The sequence below is a fragment of the Hemiscyllium ocellatum genome, chromosome 25, assembly GCF_020745735.1.
Source record: "Hemiscyllium ocellatum isolate sHemOce1 chromosome 25, sHemOce1.pat.X.cur, whole genome shotgun sequence".
NCBI lineage: Eukaryota > Metazoa > Chordata > Chondrichthyes > Orectolobiformes > Hemiscylliidae > Hemiscyllium > Hemiscyllium ocellatum.
The window spans coordinates 4,449,391-4,471,602 of NC_083425.1; the positions used below are offsets into that span (position 1 = coordinate 4,449,391).

Sequence of the window (22,212 nt, forward strand, 5' to 3'; positions counted from 1 at the left end):
GCCCACCTTGACCAGCCAAGCTTCGAAAACCTGCCTTGTCTATATTGTTGCAATATTTTCTATTCTCAGCTCACCTCTCTAATAGATTTTCCAAGACTGGTTGCATGTAGAGTTTCCTTCCAGTGAGCTGTGTTCTGATCTTTTCCAGGGCTGTCGATATCCTCCGCATGGCCTCAGCCTCCAACCACATGTCCTTGCTGATTGCCCGGGATGATGAAGCCAGGTAACGAAGGGCAGCTTCTGTCCAGTCTACCTGAGTTAGTCAATGTTTTAATCCAAGGATCTGTGACATGTATGATTCGGGTTGTGCTGGGTAAATATTGAGTGGGATGTGTTGTCATCATTAAATCTAGCCTCTCCTTGCTTCCTGTGAGTGAAGGAGGGAAAGGATCCTGTTAGAAGGTAATTCAGCAGTTCCACTGATTGAGCTGGGGTGTAAATATCGATAGCGAGAGAGCAGAAAGCACGTTAGTTCCAGTCCAGTCACAACCTTAATAATTAATTAATTAGAAATCAGTTTACCAGTTAAGCTGATCAGTGTGTTAAAGCTTTGCTTTCTGTCTTTATTTCATTCCTTCTAAGCTCAGTAATACAATTTAAATCCGATTAAACTGTGGTGTTATGGTGAGAAGAGCCCTGCGGTGTCCTACAACATAATCAGGGTGCCCTTTAGAGCATAGTTTCGCCCATTCAGCTGGGCGTAAGGGACCCTGTGGCTTTTTTCAAAACTCAGGGAGTTATCTCAGCGCAGCAGGCATCGGTTAGTTATTTATCATGACTGATTACGTGGAAGGAATAGCAGGCACTTAGCCAAAAGGCAGGGAATTGAAATTGAAGTACAGAGATGTTGTGATCACGTTGAATGATAGAACAACCTTAAGGGGCTGAATGGCCATCTTCATTTCTTTCTTGTTATTGAGGATCACCCAGTTCACAATCAGTGTTGATCGTTGTTGAAGTACTTTGAAAGGTTTGGCTATAATGGGGTGTGAGAGGGATACCCGTATCATGTATATCTGATGGTGGGGTTTTGATATTTATTCTCAAAGCAGCAGTTTTAATTTGTAATCAAAGTTCCCATCCTACGCAGCATGCCCCATCCCGCTGTGCATTGTGATCCCAGTGCCCCCTTCCCTCTGTACAGTGTGATCCCAGTGCCCCCTTCCCTCTGTACAGTGTAATCCCAGTGCACCCGTCCCTCTGTACAATGTCATCCCAGTGTCCCCTTCCCTCTGTACAGTGTGATCCCAGTGCCCCCTTCTCTCTGTACAGTGTGATCCCACTGCACCCTTCCCTCTGTACAATGTCATCCCAGTGCCCCCTTCCCTCTGTACAGTGTCATCCCAGTGTCCCCTTCCCTCTGTACAGCGAGGTCCCAGTGCCCCTTCCCTCTGTGCAGCATGATCCAACTGCCACCTTCCTTCTGTACAGCGTGATCCCAGTGCCCCCTTCCCTCTGTACAGCGAGATCCCAGTGCCCATTCCCTCTGTACAGTGTGATCCCAGTGCCCCTTCTCTCTGTACAGCATGATCCCAGTGCCCCTTTTCTCTGTACAGCGTGATCCCAGTGCCCCTTTTCTCTGTACAGCGTGATCCCAGTGTCCCCTTCCCTCTGTACAGTGTGATCCCAGTGCCCCCTTCTCTCTGTACAGTGTGATCCCACTGCACCCTTCCCTCTGTACAATGTCACCCCAGTGCCCCCTTCCCTCTGTACAGTGTCATCCCAGTGTCCCCTTCCCTCTGAACAGCGAGGTCCCAGTGCCCCTTCCCTCTGTGCAGCATGATCCAACTGCCAGGTTCCTTCTGTACAGTGTGATCCCAGTACCCCCTTCCCTCTGTACAGTGTGCTCCCAGTGCCCCTTCCCTCTGTACAATGTCATTCCAGTGCCCCCTTCCCTCTGTACAGTATCATCCCAGTGTCCCCTTCCCTCTGTACAGTGAGGTCCCAGTGCCCCTTTCCTCTGTAAAGTGTGATCCCAGTGCCCCTTCCCTCTGTACAGTGTGATCCCAGTGCCCCTTCCCTCTGTACAGCACGGTCCCAGTACATCCTTCCCTCTGTGCAGTGTGATCCCAGTGCCCTGTCCCTCTATGCAGCATGATCCCAGTGCCACCTTCCCTCTGTACAGCGTGATCCCAGTGCCCCCTTCCCTCTGTACAGCGAGATCCCAGTGCCCATTCCCTCTGTACAGTGTGATCCCAGTGCCCCTTCTCTCTGTACAGCGTGATCCCAGTGCCCCTTCTCTCTGTACAGTGTGATCCCAGTGCCCCTTCCCTCTGTACAGCACGATCCCAGTGTCCCCTTCCCTCTGTTCAGTGTGATCCCAGTGCCCCCTTCCCTCTGTACAGTGTGATCCCAGTGCCCCTTCCCTCTGTACAGTGTGATCCCAGTGCCCCCTTCCCTCTGTACAGCACGATCCCAGTGTCCCCTTCCCTCTGTTCAGTGTGATCCCAGTGCCCCCCTCCCTCTGTACAGTGTGATCCCAGTGCCCCCTTCCCTCTGTACAATGTCATTCCAGTGCCCCCTTCCCTCTGTACAGTATCATCCCAGTGTCCCCTTCCCTCTGTACAGTGAGGTCCCAGTGCCCCTTTCCTCTGTAAAGTGTGATCCCAGTGCCCCTTCCCTCTGTACAGTGTGATCCCAGTGCCCCTTCCCTCTGTACAGCACGGTCCCAGTACACCCTTCCCTCTGTGCAGTGTGATCCCAGTGCCCTGTCCCTCTATGCAGCATGATCCCAGTGCCACCTTCCCTCTGTACAGCGTGATCCCAGTGCCCCCTTCCCTCTGTACAGCGAGATCCCAGTGCCCATTCCCTCTGTACAGTGTGATCCCAGTGCCCCTTCTCTCTATACAGCGTGATCCCAGTGCCCCTTCTCTCTGTACAGTGTGATCCCAGTGCCCCCTTCCCTCTGTACAGCACGATCCCAGTGTCCCCTTCCCTCTGTTCAGTGTGATCCCAGTGCCCCCTTCCCTCTGTACAGTGTGATCCCAATTCCTCCTTCCCTCTGTACAGCACGATCCCAGAGTCCCCTTCCCTCTGTACAGTGTGATCCCAGTGCCCCCTTTCCTCTGTTCAGTATCATCCCAGTGCCCCCTTCCCTCTGTACAGCGAGGTCCCAGTGCCCCCTTCCCTCTGTACAGCGAGGTCCCAGTGCCCCCTTCCCTCTGTTCAGCACTATCCCAGTACACCCTTCCCTCAGTACAATGTGATCCCAATGCCCTGCCCTTCTGTACAGCATGATCCCAGTGCCCCCTTCCCTCTGTACAGTGTGATCCCAGTGCCCCTTCCCTCTGTACAGTGTGATCTCAGTGTCCCCTTCCCCCTGTACAGAGTGATCCAGTGTCCCCGTCCCTCTGTACAGTGTGATCCCAGTGCCCCTTCCCTCCATTTTGCGTGATCCCAGTGCCCCTTCCCTCTGTACAGTGTGATCCCAGTGTCCCCTTCCCTATGTACAGCACAATCCCAGTGCCCCCTTCCCTCTGTAAAGTGTGATCCCAGTGCTCAGCCCCACTGTACAGCACGATCCCAGTGCCCCCTTCCCTCTGTACAGTGTGCTCCCAGTGCCCCTTCCCTCTGTAAAGAGATCCCAGTGCCCCCTTCCCTCTGTACAGTGTGCTCCCAGTCCCCCTTCCCTCTGTAAAGAGATCCCAGTGCCCCCTTCCCTCTGTACAGTGTGCTCCCAGTGCCCCATTCCCTCTGTAAAGAGATCTCAGTGCCCCCTTCCCTCTATATCGTGATCCCAGCGCCCCCTTCCCGTGCCCCCTTCCCTCTACAGCGAGACCCAAGTGCACCCTTCCCTCTATACAGTGTCATCCTAGTGCCCCTTCTCTCTATACAGTGTGATCCTGGTGCACCCTTCCCTCTGTACAGTGTGATCCTGGTGCACCCTTCCCTCTGTACAGCACAATCCCAGTGGCTCCCTTCCCTCTGTACAGTGTGATCCAAGTGCGCCCTTCCCTCTGTACAATGTGATCCCAGTGCACCCTTCCCTCTGTACAGTGTGATCCCAGTGCCCCCTTCCCTCTGTACAGCATGATACCAGTGCACCCTTCCCTCTGTACAGTGTGATCCCAGTGCCCCCTTCCCTCTGTACAGCACGATCCCAGAGCCCCTTCCCTCTTTTTAGTGTGATCCCAGAGCCCACTTCCCTTTGTACAGTTTGATCCAAGTGCGCCCTTCCCTCTGTACAGTGTGATCCCAGTGCCCCCTTCCCTCTGTCCACCAGGATCCAGTGCCCCTTCCCTCTGTACAGTGTGATCCCAGTGCCCCCTTCCCTCTGTCCACAACGATCCCAGTGCCCCCTCCCTTCTGTATAGTGTAATCCCAGTGCCCCCTTCCCTCTGTCCACCAGGATCCAGTGCCCCTTCCCTCTGTACAGTGTGATCCCAGTGCCCCCTTCCCTCTGTCCACAACGATCCCAGTGCCCCCTCCCTTCTGTATAGTGTAATCCCAGTGCCCCTTTCCCTCTGTACCAGGAGACCTGTGCCCCCTTCCCTCTGTACAGTGTGATCGCAGTGCCCCCTTCCCTCTGTACAGTGTGATCCCAATTCCATTCTTCGCTCTGTACAGTGTGATCCCAGTGCCCCCTTCCCTCTGTCCACCAGGATCCCAGTGCCCCTTTCCCTCTGTACAGTGTGATTCCAGTACCCCCTTCCCTCTGTACAGTGTGATCCCAGTGCCCCCTTCCCTCTGTACAGTGTGATCCCAGTGCCCCCTTTCCTCTGTACAGCACAATCTCAGTGCCCACTTCTCTCTGTACAGTGTGGTCCCAGTGCCCCCTTCCCTATGTACAGTGTGATCCTAGTGTCCCCTTCCCTCTGTACAGTGTGTGATCCCAGTGCCCCTTCCCTATGAACAGTGTGATCCCAGTGCCCCCTTCCCTCTGTCCACCAGGATCCCAGTGCCCCTTTCCCTCTGTACAGTGTGATTCCAGTACCCCCTTCCCTCTGTACAGTGTGATCCCAGTGTCCCCTTCCCTCTGTACAGTGTGGTCCCAGTGCCCCCTTCCTTCTGTCCACCAGGATCCCAGTGCCCCTTTCCCTCTGTACAGTGTGATCCCAGTGCCCCCTTCCCTCTGTACAGTGTGATCCCAATTCCTCCTTCGCTCTGTACAGTATGATCCCAGTGCCCCCTTCCCTCTGTACAGTGTGATCCCAGTGCCCCCTTCCCTCTGTCCACCAGGATCCAGTGCCCCTTCCCTCTGTACAGTGTGATCCCAGTGCCCCCTTCCCTCTGTCCACAACGATCCCAGTGCCCCCTCCCTTCTGTATAGTGTAATCCCAGTGCCCCCTTCCCTCTGTACCAGGAGACCTGTGCCCCTTTCCCTCTGTACAGTGTGATTCCAGTACCCCCTTCCCTCTGTACAGTGTGATCCCAGTGTCCCCTTCCCTCTGTACAGTGTGGTCCCAGTGCCCCCTTTCCTCTGTACAGCACAATCTCAGTGCCCCCTTCTCTCTGTACAGTGTGGTCCCCGTGCCCCCTTCCCTATGTACAGTGTGATCCTAGTGTCCCCTTCCCTCTGTACAGTGTGGTCCCAGTGCCCCCTTCCCTCTGTACAGTGTGATCCCAGTGCCCCCTTTCCTCTGTACAGCACAATCTCAGTGCCCCCTTCTCTCTGTACAGTGTGGTCCCAGTGCCCCCTTCCCTCTGTACAGTGTGATCCTAGTGCCCCCTTCCCTCTATACAGTGTGATCTCAGTGCCCCCTTCTCTCTGTACAGTGTGATCCTAGTGCCCCCTTCCCTCTGTACAGTGTGGTCCCAGTGCCCCCTTCCCTATGTACAGTGTGATCCCAGTGCCCCCTCCCTCTGTACAGCACAATCTCAGTGCCTCCTTCCCTGTGTATGAGGATCTAAAATTTGAATTTAAGTTGTTATCAGAAGCAACAAGTATCTGTAGATATTTATTAACCACAAAATGGCTTTTCATTTTAATATAACAACAAAATGGCTGTAAGTAATGATTTGACTCTGTGAACTTGAACTGATGCTCTGCTAAGTTGGTTGTATTTAGAGATTAGAGAGAACAATGGATTTTTCATGAAATGAATCATAAGACAGTGATTGTGTATTTGAACTAACCTTGAACTGCTTGCATGGGATGGTACTCTATGTAAATTAAGAACCCTTTCCTGGAGAATATCATTGGATCAATCTGCTGTAAATCATGTCATGTTATTGTATGTGATTGATCTTTTCTTGTAATTAAGGCTGTTCTATCTTTTTAAAAATGTATAAATAATGTGTAATTTTCAAATGTAATTGCACCATTTCTCCATGGAAAACAGATGCTCTTAAACTCCGTGTTGCTGGACAAATCTGTGCCAGGCTGCCTTAATGTAATAAACTGGTAACCTTGCTTTAAACACACCTAGATATTCTCTTGACCGATCCTGAGACCGAGAGGCCCCTTTGGAGGCATCTAGATCTTCATGTACTGTGTGATCCCAGTGCCCCCTTACCTTTGCATGGCATGGTCCCATTCCCCATCCCTCTGTACAGCTCGGTCCCAATTCCCCGTCTCTCTGTACAGCTCGGTCCCAATTCCCCGTCCCTCTGTACAGCTCGGTCCCAATTCCCCGTCTCTCTGTACAGCTCGGTCCCAATTCCCCGTCCCTCTGTACAGCTCGGTCCCAATTCCCCGTCTCTCTGTACAGCTCGGTCCCAATTCCCCGTCCCTCTGTACAGCTCGGTCCCAATTCCCCGTCCCTCTGTACAGCTCGGTCCCAATTCCCCGTCCCTCTGTACAGCTCGGTCCCAATTCCCCGTCTCTCTGTACAGCTCGGTCCCAATTCCCCGTCTCTCTGTACAACTCGGTCCCAATTCCCCGTCCCTCTGTACAGCGTGGTCCCAGTTCTTTCGAGTATATGAAGATTAACATCCAGTTTATCACCTGGGTGGCTTGTGTGATACAGGCAGGATGTCAATTTAAATATGTATGGTAATCATGCAAATTCATTCTGTTTTCTGATGTTATTGGTGAGAGCAGACATTTTGTGGAACTCAGTTGAGAAATCAGGATAATGGATAATGTGATTTGAGGGGATGCGAAACGTTGAGAGCTCACACCTGTTTCATGTTGAGCTGGAAGGTTTTCACCAATGGGACTTGCTCTGAGAGTGTGCTTCATTCAGTTGGAACTCAATTCAGTTCAGAATAGCAGCTGTCAATGTCACTGATCTGCCGCTGCACGAGACAGGGGATGAGTACAGAGCTCCAGCAACCAGGATCATGTGTTGTGCTAACAGGCATAAGATAGATTTCCAGGATATGACTGAATCCCAGTGCATCAGGGCGCTTCCGGGTTTCCGTTAGGTTGTTGTTGACATTTGTAATCTCCTGGAAGAATACTGCCTGCCAAGTGGGCCACTGGATGCATGAGTGGACCTCATGGCTGTGAAACAGAAAGTCACACAGTCCTGCATTTTACTCACCTCTAGCTCCTCCCAGGAATCAGCAAGTGATAGTTGTACAATCTCACAATGTGCAGCCCACAAGCGCATCTCACAGGGGATTGATACCTTGTTTGCCAGGGCTAAGAGTTGGGCACATTTCGCAACCAATGAGGCCAGCTGGGATGAACAAGTGCTTGGCTTTGGCTGGCATCCTATTCATCCAGAAAGATCTATTAGGGGAGATTTGATGGAGGTGTACAAGATGATTAGGGGTTTAGATAGGGTTGACACTGAGAACCTTTTTCCGCGTATAGAGTCAGCTGTTACTAGGGGACACAGCTTTAAATTAAGGGGAGGTTGGTATAGGACAGATGTTAGGGATAGATTCTTTACTCAGCGGGTTGTGAGTTCATGGAATGCCCTGCCACTATCAGTGGTGGACTCTCCCTCTTTATGGTCATTTAAGCGGGCATTGGATAAGCATATGGAGGTTATTGGGCTAGTGTAGGTTAGGTGGGCTTCGGTCGGCGCAACATCGAGGGCTGAAGGGCCTGTACTGCGCTGTATTTTTCTATGTTCTATCCTATCCCAGTGCTCAGCTACTCTGAACCACACAGCTATCAGCATACACAACAGTGCAGAATTCCCTGTCAGCTGCCATGTGTGTCTGTCCTGAGGCTGTTAAAATCTCTGGAGAGCTTCATAAAATATTATTGGATTCCTACTTGATCCTGACCAACCCATAACCCAACCCACAATAATTCAGGACGGTTCGACTGGATCAGGATTAATCCGGGACGCAGATTTCTGTAAACTCTGAGTAAAAATAGCCTGTCTGCAAATCTCTGAACCACAACTTGTTTAATCATCAACTCAGGCACAATCTCATCAAGAGCAGTGAGCAAATAGATATCCTACTAAAGTGATTAGATAAACTGCTTGCTAATACTGTTCATGCTGGAAATCTGAAATCACAATAGAAACTCTTGGAATCACTCACTGTCCAAACAGTCTGTTATAGGAGAAAAGCAAAGTTAATGATTAAGGCTTACAAACTCTCAGATTTCTGTATATTTTCTTAGTATTTATGATACTAAAGAACTCCTAAGGAACTTTTTCAAATGCTTGCATTTTCCCTTTTTCTTTCACCTGAGACAGCATACAACAGACAGTGCCTGTGACAGTGCAGTATCCCCTTGGTAATGCATTGGGAGTATCAGCTTATGTTATTGGCAATGGAGTGAAAATTACACCTTCTAACTCAGAGACATGTGAATCTTCATTTACTTCTCTTCCTATCCCCTGTTACCAGGTGAGATTAATTTACTCAAATCTGGAGCTTTCTTGTGCTCTGAGTCTCAGTACCACTTCACTGGTGCAGCCATGGTTGAGAGCGTCTGATTTTATTTATTCCTCCCCAATCTAGAGCTAAAAGCATGTGAGCATGTATATCTGTACCGTCAGACAATACTCAAGGAACAAGCTTCTTGCACTGAAAATACAACTGAGAAGTCATATCTATCAGGAAAGACTGGGATTCAGATTAGATTCCCTACAGTATGGAAACAGGCCCTTCGGCCCAACAAGTCCACACCGACCCGCCACCCACTCAGACCCATTCCCCTACCCAATATTTACCCCTGACTAATGCACCTAACACCAAGGGGCAATTTCACCTGCACATCTTTGGACTGTGGGAGGAAACCGGAGCACCCAGAAGAAACCCACACGGACACAGGGAGAGTGTGCAAACCCCACACAGAAAGTCACCAAGGCGGGAATCGAACCCAGGTCCCTGACGCTGGGAAGCAGTAGTGCTAACCACTGAGCCACCATGCCATCCTTCTCATTTCATGAGAAAAGAGAATGCTGAAGATCTGATCTAAAAGGACTCTTTAAGATTCTGAAAGGGTTTTGAAAGGGTACACCTAACCACATACCCTTTGGGTTCGCCACCAACACACTAGCTGATGATTCTACCCAGTACTTCCAGTTATGGGGGAGTCCAAAGCTAGAGCTTATACATAATCTGTAATAATTGCATTAAATATTGCTTAAAGGCTGGTGAAGATATGGAGCAGTCAGTGGTTGAGGTGAATATGGCTAGATGCATTTAGCAGAAAGTCTGGATAAACATGAGAGAGGAATGAAGAGAAGGGAATGTGGAGGAGTGTTAGATGAAGGGAAGAGACTTGCGCGGATGTCAGCATGGATCAGTTGGGCCGATTGGCCCGCGTAATCCTGTTTAATAACCGGGGAAAGCCACAGCAGCCAGGTCTCTGGCACTGAGTGGCTCAGAATGGAAGGGGGGCAGAATAGAAAAGCACGAGGGGTAGGAGACTCAGCAATTAGAGAACAGACAGAAGATTCTGTGGTCGCGAATGGGATTCCCAGATGGTATTAAGCCTCCCAGGTACCAAGGTCCAGGATGTCTCTGATCGAGTCTACAAGATCCTGAAGGGGGAAGGCACATTGGCACCAATAACATGGCTAGGAAAAGTGATGAGGATCTAAAACGCAATTTCAGGGAGTTAGATTGGAAGCTGAACAGCAGAGTAGGAATCTCAGGATGACTACCAGTGCCATGTGCTAGTGAGGCAAGGAACAGGAGTGAGTGCAGCTAAACACGTGGCTACAGGGCTGGTGCAGGAAGGAGGGCTTCAGATACATAGATCATTGGGGTACCTGCTGGGGAAGGTGGGACCTGTACATGAAGGACGGGTTGCACTTAAACTGGAGGGTCACCAATGTCCTGGGCGGGAGATTTGCTCGAACACTTCGGGAGGGATAGGGACCAGAGAGGGTAGCTGTTGAACAGACAGAAATAGGATGCAGAGAGTCTGTCAGGAAGGATACACAGTTGTTATAGCAAAGGGATGGGTTAGAGTGTGTCAGTTTCAGTGTAAGGAGTGTCAGGAATAAGAGTGATGAACTTGGAGCATGGATCAGCACTTGGAACTACGATGTTGTGGCCGTAATGGAGACATGGATTTCAAAGAGACTGGAATGGTTGCTGGATGTTTCCGGGTTTAGATCTTTTAAAAAGAACCGGGAGAGAGGTGAAAGAGGAGGGGAGTAACATTGTTAATTAGAGAGTGCATCACAGCTACAGAAAAGGAGGTTATTAAGGAGGGTTTGTTTACTGAGTCAGTATGGGTGGAAGTCAGTAACAGGAAAGGAGCAGTCACTTTATTGGGTGTTTTCTGATTACCCCCCCCCCCCCAATAGCAGCAGAGAGATGGAAGAACAGATTGGACAGCAGATCTTGAAATGTGCAGAGGTAGCAGAATTGTTGTTATGGGTGACTTCAACTTCCCCAATATTGATTGGAATGTCCTTAGTGCAGATGGTCTGGATGGAGCCAAGGTGTGTTCAGGAGGGCTTCCTGACTCAATATAGAGATAGGCAGGTGTCAGATCTCTTGGTGGGAGAACATTCAGTGACAGTGATCACAACTGCCTCACCTTTACCATAGCCATGGAGAGGGATAGGAACAGACAGTATGGGAAGGTATTTAATTGGGGGAGGGGCAAGTATACTGCTATTAGGCAGGAGCTGTGAGGTATAAATTGGGAACAATTGTTCTACGGGAATTGCAATCCGAAACGTGGAGGCTCAGGATCCACGTTTCAGGATCACTTGTTGTGGATGACAAGAGCAGAGGAGCTTCTTGTCAAGAGGAAGCAGGAAGTTACTTAAGGGTGAGGAAGTAAGGATCTGACACAACTTTAGAGAATGACAAGGTAACTAGGAAAAAACTCAAAAATGGACTAAGCAAAGCTGGGAACAGACACGAGAAAGCTTTGGCGAGAAAGATTAAGGAACACCCAAAGAGAATGATCAGAGAGAGAGTAGGGCCGATTAGGGATAGTGGAGGGAACTTGGGCCTGGAGTCTGAAGAGGTAAGGGAGGCCCTAAATGAGTTTTTTTGCTTCAGTATTCACTACAGAGAGAGGGACTTTGTTAATTAGTGAGAATACCATGGACCAAGTTAATAGCTTTGAACACATTGATATTATGAAAGTGGATGTGTTGGAAATTCTGGAAAGCATCAAGATAGATAGGGCCGGACCAGATATATCCAAGGGTACTACGGGAAGTGAGGAATAAGATTGCTGTGCCTCTGGCGATGATCTTTGCATCCTCACTCTCCGCGGGAGTAGTACCGGATGATTGGAGGGAGACAAATGTTGTTCCTCTGTTCAAGAAAGGGAATAGGGAAATCCCTGGGAATTACAGACCAGTCAGTCTTACATCTGTGGTAAGGAAGGTACTGGATAGAATTCTGAGATATAGGATTTATGACTACTTGGAAAAACAGAGTTTGATTAAAGATAGTCAGCATGGCTTTGGGAGGGGCAGGTCATGCCTCACAGGCCTTATTGAGTTCTTTGAGGATGTGATAAGACAAGTTGACAAAGGTCAAGCAATGGATGTGGTGCATATGTATTTCAATAAGGCATTTGATGAGGTCCCTACGGTAGGCTCATTCAGAAAGTTAGGAGGTATGGGATATAGGGAAATTTGGCTGTCTGGATACAGAATTGGCTGGCTGAAAGAAGACAGTGAGTGGGAGAGGATGGAAAGTTTACTGCCTGGAGGTTGGTGATCAGTGGTGTCCCACAGGAATCTGTTCTTGGGCCTCTGGTCATGATAGTTTTTACAAATGACTTGCAGGAAGAAGTGGAAGGGTGGGTTAGTAAGTTTGCCAATGACACAAAGGTGGTGTTGTAGGTAGTGTCGAGGGCTGTTGCAGGCTACAGCAAGACATTGTTGAAAATGTGTTGCTGGTTAAAGCACAGCAGGTTAGGCAGCATCCAAGGAATAGGAAATTCGACGTTTCGGGCATAAACCCTTCATCAGGAATGCCCGAAACGTCGAATTTCCTATTCCTTGGATGCTGCCTAACCTGCTGTGCTTTAACCAGCAACACATTTTCAACTGTGATCTCCAGCATCTGCAGACCTCATTTTTTACAGCAAGACATTGACAGGATACAGAACTGGGCTGGGAAGTGGCAGATGGAGTTCAACCTGGATAAACGCAAAGTGATTCATTTTGAAGGTCGAATTTGAATGCTGAATACAGGGTTAAAGACAGGATTCTTGGCAGTGTGGAGGAACAGCAGGAACTTGGGGTTCATGTACATAGATCCCTCAAAGTTGCGACCCAAGATGATAAGGTTGTGAAGAAGACCTGGTGTTTTGGCTTTCATTAACAAAGGATTGAATTTCAGAGCCGCGAGGTTTTGTGGCAGCTCTATAAAACCCTGGTTAGACCACATTTGGAATATTGTGTCCATTTCTAGTCACCTCATTATAGGAAGGATGTAGATGCTTTAGAGAGAGTGCAGAGAAGATTTACCAGGATGCTGCCTGGATTGGAGGGCATGTCTTATGAAGAAAGATTGAGTCAGCTCGGGCTTTTCACACTGGAAGGAAGAAGGAAGAGAGGTGACTTGATAGAGATGTACAAAGTAATGAGAGACAGAGATAGAGTAGATAGCCAGAGGCAAGGGGGAATAATGTTAAGGTGATTGGAGGAAGGTTTAGGGGAGATGTCAGAGGTTGGTTCATTACACAGAGAGTGGTGGGTGTGTGGAATGCATTAGGTAAAAACAATGACTGCAGATGCTGGAAACCAGATTCTGGATCAGTGGTGCTGGAAGAGCACAGCAGTTCAGGCAGCATCCAATGAGCAGCGAAATCGACGTTTCAGGCAAAAGCCTTTATCAGGAATAAAGCACTGCCAGCGGTGGTGGTAGAGTCAGACATTAGGGACATTTAAGCAACTGCTGGACAAGCACATGGACGGCAGTAAATTGAGAAGTGTGTGGGTTAGGTTGATTTTAGGTTAAGATAAATGCTTGGCACAACATCGTGGGCTGAAGGGCCTGTACTGAGCTGTACTGATGTTCTTATACACTGGAAAGTGTACTGCTGCAGAAAGGAAGACGTGATGTGGAAGTACTGGTGTTGCACTCGGTAGACAAACTCAGAAGTCAGATGACACCGGGTTATAGTCCAACAGGTTTATTTGAAATCTCAAGCTTTCGGAGCATGGTCCCTTCATCAGGTCACTTCACTCGGCAAAGGGGCAGCACTCGAAAAGCTTGAGATTTCAGGGAAACCTGTTGGACTATAACCTGGTGTCATCTGACTTCTGACTTTGAAAGAAAGGTGATTCATTTGTCCAACACATCTTGGGTTACTAGTTCTGTACTGTAACCATGTTTGTTTCTCTCTCTTTGTATCACTGTTTGTCTTGACTTATCAGTCACCTCATTTGTGACTCTAATCAAACCAGCATTTCATTGCTGCTGCTGGTGAACCCTTTGTATGAGCCCTCTCACTGACCTCTCACTGTTAGGACTTGGCTCTGTCTTTTAGATACTTGCTTACACAAGTCCCTTCCTGTGCAGCCTAAACTGCTCACCATCTCTATCCCTCATACACCCCGCTCCTGTGCTCTCAACTATGTCTGCAGCTGGTGGAGTTGAAGGAAAAGCTGAGGAAGAGGGAGGTCTGGCATTTAGTGAACAACGTTCTTTCAGCTATGTTGCAGTGTCCGCTAGCGACAGAGCTCTGATAATCAATTACTGGACAACCGTGCCAAGAAATGTTTGAGTAAGATTAGTCAGTTTTAAACTTGGAAACAGATGTAGGTTCTGACACATTGCATAATGGCCAATCTGTGAAGAAAACACAGCCAACATCTATGGCACAGTGACTAAAGTTCTGTGGGATTTCCAGGTTGTGTGTTTTCATCACCCAACAAAACACTGTTTTGGAGCACAAGCCTAATGTTTAATCAAGCCAAATATCTCGATCGGCTTATGTGAATACTGATCTTCATAGCTCAGCATTGACAGCAAAAGGCAGATTTATTTCAGGCTGTCTCTAGAGAAATGAGATTAAAAGGTAGTTTCAGGACAGTGGGCCCAATGAGCGTATTTATCCTCTGAGATCTCAGCACCCCTCCGATTCTGCCTCTTGCACAAACTCAGTTCCCATCGCTCCACCATTGCAACTGTGCCTTCAACTGCCTGCGGGCTAAGGCCTGGAAATCCCTCCGTAACTCTCAGTACCCCGTTCACCTCCTTTTGGGACATTCCTGAAAGCTGATCTCTATGACCGAGATTTTGATCACCTGACTTCACAACTCTTTGACCTAGAGTCAACAATCTTATGAAGCAACGAAAACAGAAAATGCTGGAGGTACTCAGCAGATCTGACAGCATCTGTGGAGAGAAAGCAGGGATAACGTCTTGAGTCCAGTGACCCTTCTTCAGAATTGTTTGTACTTCCAACATTCACAGTCCTGTTTTTAATCTACGGAAGTATCCTAGAGACCTTTCTGTTATATTAAAGCTCCCAACTAAATGCAAGTTGTTGTTGCTACTGTTGGGTAGTATAGTGCCTCTGATTTAATTCTTTATCTTGAGTTCTCTGTCCCAAAGGCAGATCCAACTCACGGGTCTGACACCAACCAGGGGATAGGGAAAACAGCCAGGCCCTGAATCCACCCCAACCAGAACAGGGATTGAACCCCTCGCTGTTGGCACTAATCTGATTCACATGGTATCCAGCTATGTGAGCTAACTAACCTGTGCCCAAAGAGTCAAGTTGCTATGACAACAAATACTTTTACCAAATATTGTAGTCTGGAGCTCTGGATAGTCATTGAGGTCTACAGCACAGAAAAGGGCCCATTGGTCCATCCAATCTGCACCAGTCAAAAACAAGCACCTGTCTATTTTAATCCCATTTTCCAGCATTTAGCCTGTTGCCTTATATACCTTAAAAATGCATTGCTGGAAAAGTGCAGCAGGTCAGGCAGCATCAAAAGAACAGGAGAATCGACGTTTCGGGCATAAGCCCTGAAGAAGGGCTGGAGGTCAGTGTTGAGTGGGGTCCCGTAGGGCTCTGTTCTTGGGCCTCTGCTGCAGGGCCATTCCAGACTGCAGAGCGACACAGACAGGATGCAGAGATGGGCTGAGAAATGGCAGATGGAGTTCAACCTGGATAAATGTGAAGTGATGCAATTTGGAAGGTCGAATTCGAATGCTGAATATAGGATTAAAGACAGGATTCTTGGCAGTGTGGAGGGACAGAGGGATCTGGGTGTGCAAGTACATAGCTTCCTTAAAGTTGCCACCCAAGTGGATAGGGATGTAAAGAAAGCATATGGTGTTTTGGCTTTCATTAACAGGGGGATCGAGTTTAAGAGCCGCGAGGTTTTGCTACAGCTGTACAAGTCCCTGGTGAGACCACACTTGGAATATTGTGTCCAGTTCTGGTCGCCCGACTATAGGAAAGATACAGAGGCTTTGGAGAGGGTGCAAGAGAGGTTTACCAGGATGCTGCCTGGACTGGAGGGCTTGCCTTATGAAGAAAGGTTGACTAAGCTCAGACTTTTCTCTCTGGAGAGAAGGAGGAAGAGAGGAGACCTGATCGAGGTGGACAAGGTAATGAGAGGAATAGATAGAGTCAATAGCCAGAGACTTTTCCCCAGGGCAGGATTGGTCATAGTTTTTAAGATTTTAGGAGGAAGGTATAGAGGAGACGTCAGAGGAAGGTTCTTTACGCAGAGAGTTGTGAATGCATGGAATGCGTTGCCAGCTGTGGTGGTGGAAGCAGAGTCATTGGGGACATTTAAGTGACTGCTGGACATGCACATGGATTGCAGTGAGTTGAGGGGTGCATAGGTTAAGTTATTATATTTTACGTTAGGATTGATCCTTGGACCAACATCATGGGCCAAAGGGCCTGTTCTTTGTTATACTTTTCTATGTTCTATGTTCTATCCCTCTAATCTTTCCACCTCTTTACTTAAATCTATGCTCCTTGATCATTGATCTATCTATCAAAGGTAAGAGTTCTTTCTTGTCTCCCCTATTGATGCTCCTGTCCTAATTGTATACATCTCAATCATGTTTCCCTTCAATGCCCTCTTTTCTAAGGAAAACAATCCCAGTCTGTCCAAAATCTCCTCATAACCAAAACTCTCGACCCCAGGCAACAACCTGGTAAATCTACTCTGCATCCTTTCCAGTGCTATCACATCCGTCCTGTAGCCAATCCAAGTTTGTACAGTGCAAACATAAACTCCCTACTCATAAACTCTATGCCTTGACTAATGAGGTGGAAGTGCCAGTGTTGGACTAAGATGGACAAAGTTAAGAATCACACTATGCCAGCTTTTGTCCAACAGGTTTATTTGACAATACAAACTTTCAACCGGTTGGACTATAACCTGGTGTTGTGTGATTTTTAACTTTGGCTAGTGAAGGCAAGTATCCCATATGCCTTCTTAACCACTTTGCCTACGTGTCCCACTACCTTAGGGGACTGATAGATATCCAGATTGGATTTCATTTGATGCTGATCAGCCCAGCTGACTAGCCCATTCATACCAACCTCGAATCTAAGGCTATCCCCCTCACCATTCATCACCTGAGCATTTTTCTGTATCACCTGCAAACGTACTGATCAACCCGTACTAGTGATGGTAGAATCACACAGCTGACCAGGAACCACTCCCAATCTCTTGTTTCTTGAGAGGATTTCTGTGTTGATCCTTCGCTGAGGTGTTAATTCTTCCTACTTGACTGTCAAGTCCTGGAATGGAGCATGAATTTCGAACTTCGGGCTCAGAGTCACGGACACTACCCACTGCATCACAAGATTGCCCTGCTTTAACTCTAATCAAATTAAATTATTATAAGATTGATTTAGGATTGAATCCCATAACTTCTTTAAACAGTTCTGTTTCTACTGGAGGGCTTGAAAGCAATAAAGTGTATGAACAAATTCCTACAGATGCTGGAATCTGAACTGAAAGCAACAAATGCTGGAGATCCCATTGGATCAGGCAGCATCCGTGGAGAGAGAGCAAACTAACGTTTCAACTCTAGAGGACTCTTCATCAGAGCTGAAGTGAATAGCAATGAGGTTTGATGCTCCATGTGTGGAGCATTGTTGTGCTTGAATTAGGGTCATAGAGTCATAGAGATGTACAACACGGAAACAGACCCTTTGGTCCAACCCGTCCATGCCGACCAGATATCCCAACCTAATCTAGTCCCATCTGCCAGCACCCAGCCCATATCCCACCAAACCCTTCCTATTCACATACCTATCCAAATGCCTCTTAAATGTTGCAATTGTACCAGCCTCCACCACATCCTCTGGCAGCTCAATATACGTACCACCCACTGTGTGAAAACGTTGCCTCTTGGGTCTCTTTTATATCTTTCCCCTCTCACCCTAAACCTGTGCCCTCTAGTTCTGGACTCCCTGACTCCAGGGAAAAGACTTTGTCTATTTACCCTATCCATGCCCCTCATGATTTTATAAACCTCTATAAGGTCACCCCTCAGCCTCCAACACTCCAGGGAAAACAGCCCCAGTATGTTCAGCCTCTCCCTATAGCTCAAATCCTCCAAATCTGGCAACATCCTTGTAAATCTTTTCTGAATCCTTTCAAGTTTCACAACATCTATCCAATAGGAAGGAGACCAGAATTACAAGCAATATTCCAACAGTGGCCTAATCAATGTCCTGTACAGCCGCAACATGACCTCCCAACTCCTGTACTCAATACTCTGACCAATAAAGGAAAGCATACCAAATGCCTTCTTCACTATCCTATCTACTTGCGACTCCACTTTCAAGGAGCTATGAACCTGCACTCCGAGGTCTCTTTGTTCAGCAACACTCCCTAGGACCTTACCATTAAATGTATAAGTCTTGCTAAGATTTGCTTTCCCAAAATGCAGCACCTCGCGTTTATCTGAATTGAACTCCATCTGCCACTTCTCAGCCCATTGGCCCATCTGATCAAGATCCTGTTGTAATCTGAGGTAACCCTCTTCACTGTCCACTAATCCTCCAATTTTGGTGTCATCTGCTAACTTACTAACTGTACCTCTTATGCTCACATCCAATTCATTTATGTCAATGACAAAAAATTGAGGACCCAGCACCGATCCTTGTGGCACTCTCCTGGTCATAGGCCTCCAGTCTGAAAAATAATCCTCCACCACCACCCTCTGTCTTCTCCCTTTGAGCCAGTTCTGTATCCAAATGGCTAGCTCTCCCTGTATTCCATGAGATCTAACCTTGCTAATCAGTCTCCCATGGGGAACCTTGTCGAATGCCTTACTGAAGTCCATATAGATCACATCCACTGCTCTGCCCTCATCAATCCTCTTTGTGACTTCTTCATTGAATTGAATTTATTGTCACATGTACCGAGGCACAGTGAAAAGTTTTGTCTTGTGAGCAATACAGGCAGATCACAGTTAAGTAGCACAGATAGTAAATAATAGGTAAACAGCAGCAAAAACGAAAACACAGGTACAGGCGAATGTTAAGAGTTTGTGGGTCACTCAGTATTCTAACAACAGTCGGGTAGAAACTGTTAATTTTCTAAAGCTCTTATCAAAACCGTGTTAAATTAGTAAGCAGGGGAGTCTGCTACAGTTGATACACCTAGAGGTTTCTGTGCTGATGAAAGGTGGGTATTGCTGCAGGGGATTGATGCCTGCTCTGCAGTTTCCACTCAAGAAATAGTTACTCTGTTACAAACACAGAGTATTCTGGAAACTCGTAGAAGCTCAGTTAATACGTGTGAAGACAGCGGACCAGTCACTGAACTCATGAAGGGCAGAAATAAACAATCCGGCATAAAGTGAGAACAAAGTGATGGGGGGGGGACAGTTAAATGAGGAGGAAGCCTTGGCTCAGTGTCCCAGCTGCTGGGGAATGTTACTGACAGTGAGTCAGAGATGGGGCGAAGCCAGATTCAGCACATTCTGGCCCTGTAAAAGGCTGTTTTATCAGCTCATTGGCATTAACACGGAGAATGGTGATAAATTGTTTTCAAGGGAAAGAGGAGACTGCAGGCATGGAAGGCAGCTTTCCTCAGACAGGATCCCTTCCCTCTGTCGCCATTTTATTCAATTTATTGAAAATTACCTTCAGTTTCACTGCTGTAGCGCTTTCTTGGCTACCGTTCCTGCAGTTGCTGATGAGGTTCTAGTCACAGTGGATGGTAGAGGGACATCCCGGGGAATGTTCCATTGCCAGCCAGCTAACACTCTGTGCAGAGTTAAATAGAGCAGCCAGCATCAGCAATGACCAAGTGAACAGAAGGCTATTCAGCCCGTCAGGTCTACTTCATCATTCAGTCATGGCTGACAGGTTTCTCAACCCCATTCTCCTGACTTTAACCTGTAATCTTTGATCTCCTTACTAACCAAGAACCTATGTATCTCTGTCTTAACCCGAGTCCCGGTGCAGAGTGAGGGGGAATCTCAAGTCCCGGTGCTGAGTGAGAAACGATCCTGAGTCCCGGTGCAGAGTGAGGGGGGAACCCAAGTCCCAGTGCAGAGTGAGGGGGGAGCCCAAGTCCCGGTGCTGAGCAAGAAACGATCCTGAGTCCCTGTGCAGAGTGAGGGGGGAACCCAAGTCCCAGTGCAGAGTGAGGGGGGAACCCAAGTCCCAGTGCAGAGTGAGGGGGGAGCCCGAGTACCGGTGCAGAGCGATGGGGGATTCCGAGTCCTGGTGCAGAATGAGGGGGGAGCCCGAGTCCCGGTGCAGAGTGAGGGGGGAACCTGAGTCCTGGTGTAGAGCGATGGGGGATCCTGAGTCCCAGTGCAGGGGGATGGGGGAACCTGAGTCCCAGTGCAGAGCGATGGGGGATCCCGAGCCCCGGTGCAGAGCGATGGGAGAATCCCGCGTTCCGGTGCAGAGCGAGGGGGGAGCCCGAGTCCCATTGCAGGGGGAACCCGAGTCCCAGTGCAGAGTGAGGGGTAACCCGAGTCCTGGTGCAGAGCGATGGGGGATCCCGAGTCCCGGAGCAGAGGGATAGGGGAACCTGAGTCCCGGTGCAGAGTGATGGGGGATCCCGAGTCCCGGTGCAGAGTGAGGGGGCAACCTGAGTCCTGGTGTAGAGCAATGGGGTTCCTGAGACCTGTTGCAGAGCGTAAATGGGTATCTGAGTTTTGGTTGCTGTTTTGACAACAATTTGAATTTAACAAATCAGTTTAAGTTATGCCCCAGGATACTAAAACCCAATCAAATCTGAATTTATTGTTTTGCCAACATCGAACCAATGAGGTGATCCAATGTTAGTGGGTATAAGGATGTGGACGTTTTGAGAATTTGTCAGAGAGCAACTGCGATGGAGAGAGAAACTGCTGGAGAGCTAACTGTCAATCTCACATCTTACCCTCAAAGAAATGAGAAAACACTCTCTGTCAAAGATACCTTTTTATGTGAAACATACTCACAGTAAAAAGAAAGTAAATGACCCAGGGAGATCACCAGCTGGAAAAATGAAGACACAGAAGAAGACAGAGATTGTGTGGTTTTGAAATTAAGTTGATGTAATTTTAATAGGTATCACATTGAACAGCATATTGTTATAGAGTTGGAATCAGACAGTAAGCAGTTGAGGGAAAAGGAGGCTGAGATTTGTGAATAGTTTTTTTAAAGTTCACCTTTAAAGTTAGAAAATAAATTGATGTTATTTTCTTTAAATAGTGGTATTTGGGAGTTCTCTGTCACTCATATTTTAACATTGTGAGGCGAGATTTTCCGGGTGTTTGGTTTAATTAACAGAGGGGCTCACCTCTGTGTCATAACAAAGTATCAACTTGCCTGTGAAAAAGAATCATCATCAAATCCCCACAGCGTGGAAACGGGCCCTTCGGCCCAACAAGTCCACACCGACCCCTCTAAAGAGTAATTCACCCAGACCTACCCTAAATTTACCTCTGACTAATGCACCTAATCTGCACATCCTGAACAATTTAGCATGGCCAACCCACCCTAACGTGCACATCTTTGGACTGTGGGAGGAAATCCATGCAGATACGGGGAGACTGTGCAAACTCCACACAGACAGTCGCCCGAGGCTGGAATTGAACCTGGGTCCTTGGCGATGTGAGGCCAGAGTGCTAATAGACCTTGACGATAGGGTGGACTTTTTTCACTGGAGTCCAGGAGGTTGAGATTTGTAGAGTTCTTATGGAGGTTTATAAAATCATGAGGGCCTTGTATAAGGTGAATAGCAAAGGTCTTTTCCCTAGGGCAGGGCAGTTGAAAACTAGAGGAAATAGTTTTACAGCAAGAGGAGAAAAATTTCAAAGGGACCTGAGGGGCAAAGTTTTCACATGGAGGGTGGTTCATATGTGGAATGAACTGCCAAAGGAAGTGGTAGATGCAGGTGGAGGTACAACATTGAGAAAATATTTTGACAGGTACTTGAAGAGAAAAGTTTAGGGGGATATGAGCCAAATGCAGGCCAATGGGACTCATTTAGTTTGGGAAACTTGGTCAGTATGGACGAGTTGGACTGAAAGTTCTGTTTCTGTGCTCTATGACTCCATAAATACTCAGATTCAGGCACAGCATGCACATGTTTCTGTATAAGATTTAATTCACTTTTCACCATGAGGAATTCTCAGCTCAGATACAGCACAGAGTTAAATACATAGTAAAACTCTCTCTACAATGTCCCTATCAAATACCTCCAGGACAGGGACAGCACGGGATTAGATACAGAGTAAAGCTGTCTGTATACTGTTCCATCTGCAAGGATTCCTATTTCACTGATCCTTGGGCAAGTGGTGAATGTGGATGAGCAATGGGGACAGGATTGTCCCATTTCTGATGGAGTGCACAGTTCAATTTCCAGCACGGGATAAAAGCAAATGACTGCGGATGCTGGAATCTGAAACCAAAAGAGAAAATGCTGGAAAATCTCAGCAGGTTTGGCAGCACCTGTAAGGAGAGAAAAGGAGTTAGACTCGAAA

General features: G+C 47.9%; 1 protein-coding gene across 2 annotated transcripts in view; it reads left to right on the plus strand.

The window, feature by feature from the left end:
* The window catches only part of stxbp4 (syntaxin binding protein 4), a 271,436-nt gene that overhangs the window by 21,011 nt on the left and 228,213 nt on the right, over positions 1-22,212 (plus strand). For both annotated transcript variants that reach the window (XM_060844429.1, XM_060844430.1), the window contains one exon: positions 149-223. In XM_060844429.1, coding sequence (XP_060700412.1) covers positions 149-223 — 75 coding nt within the window. The remainder of the gene's footprint in view (positions 1-148; positions 224-22,212) is intronic.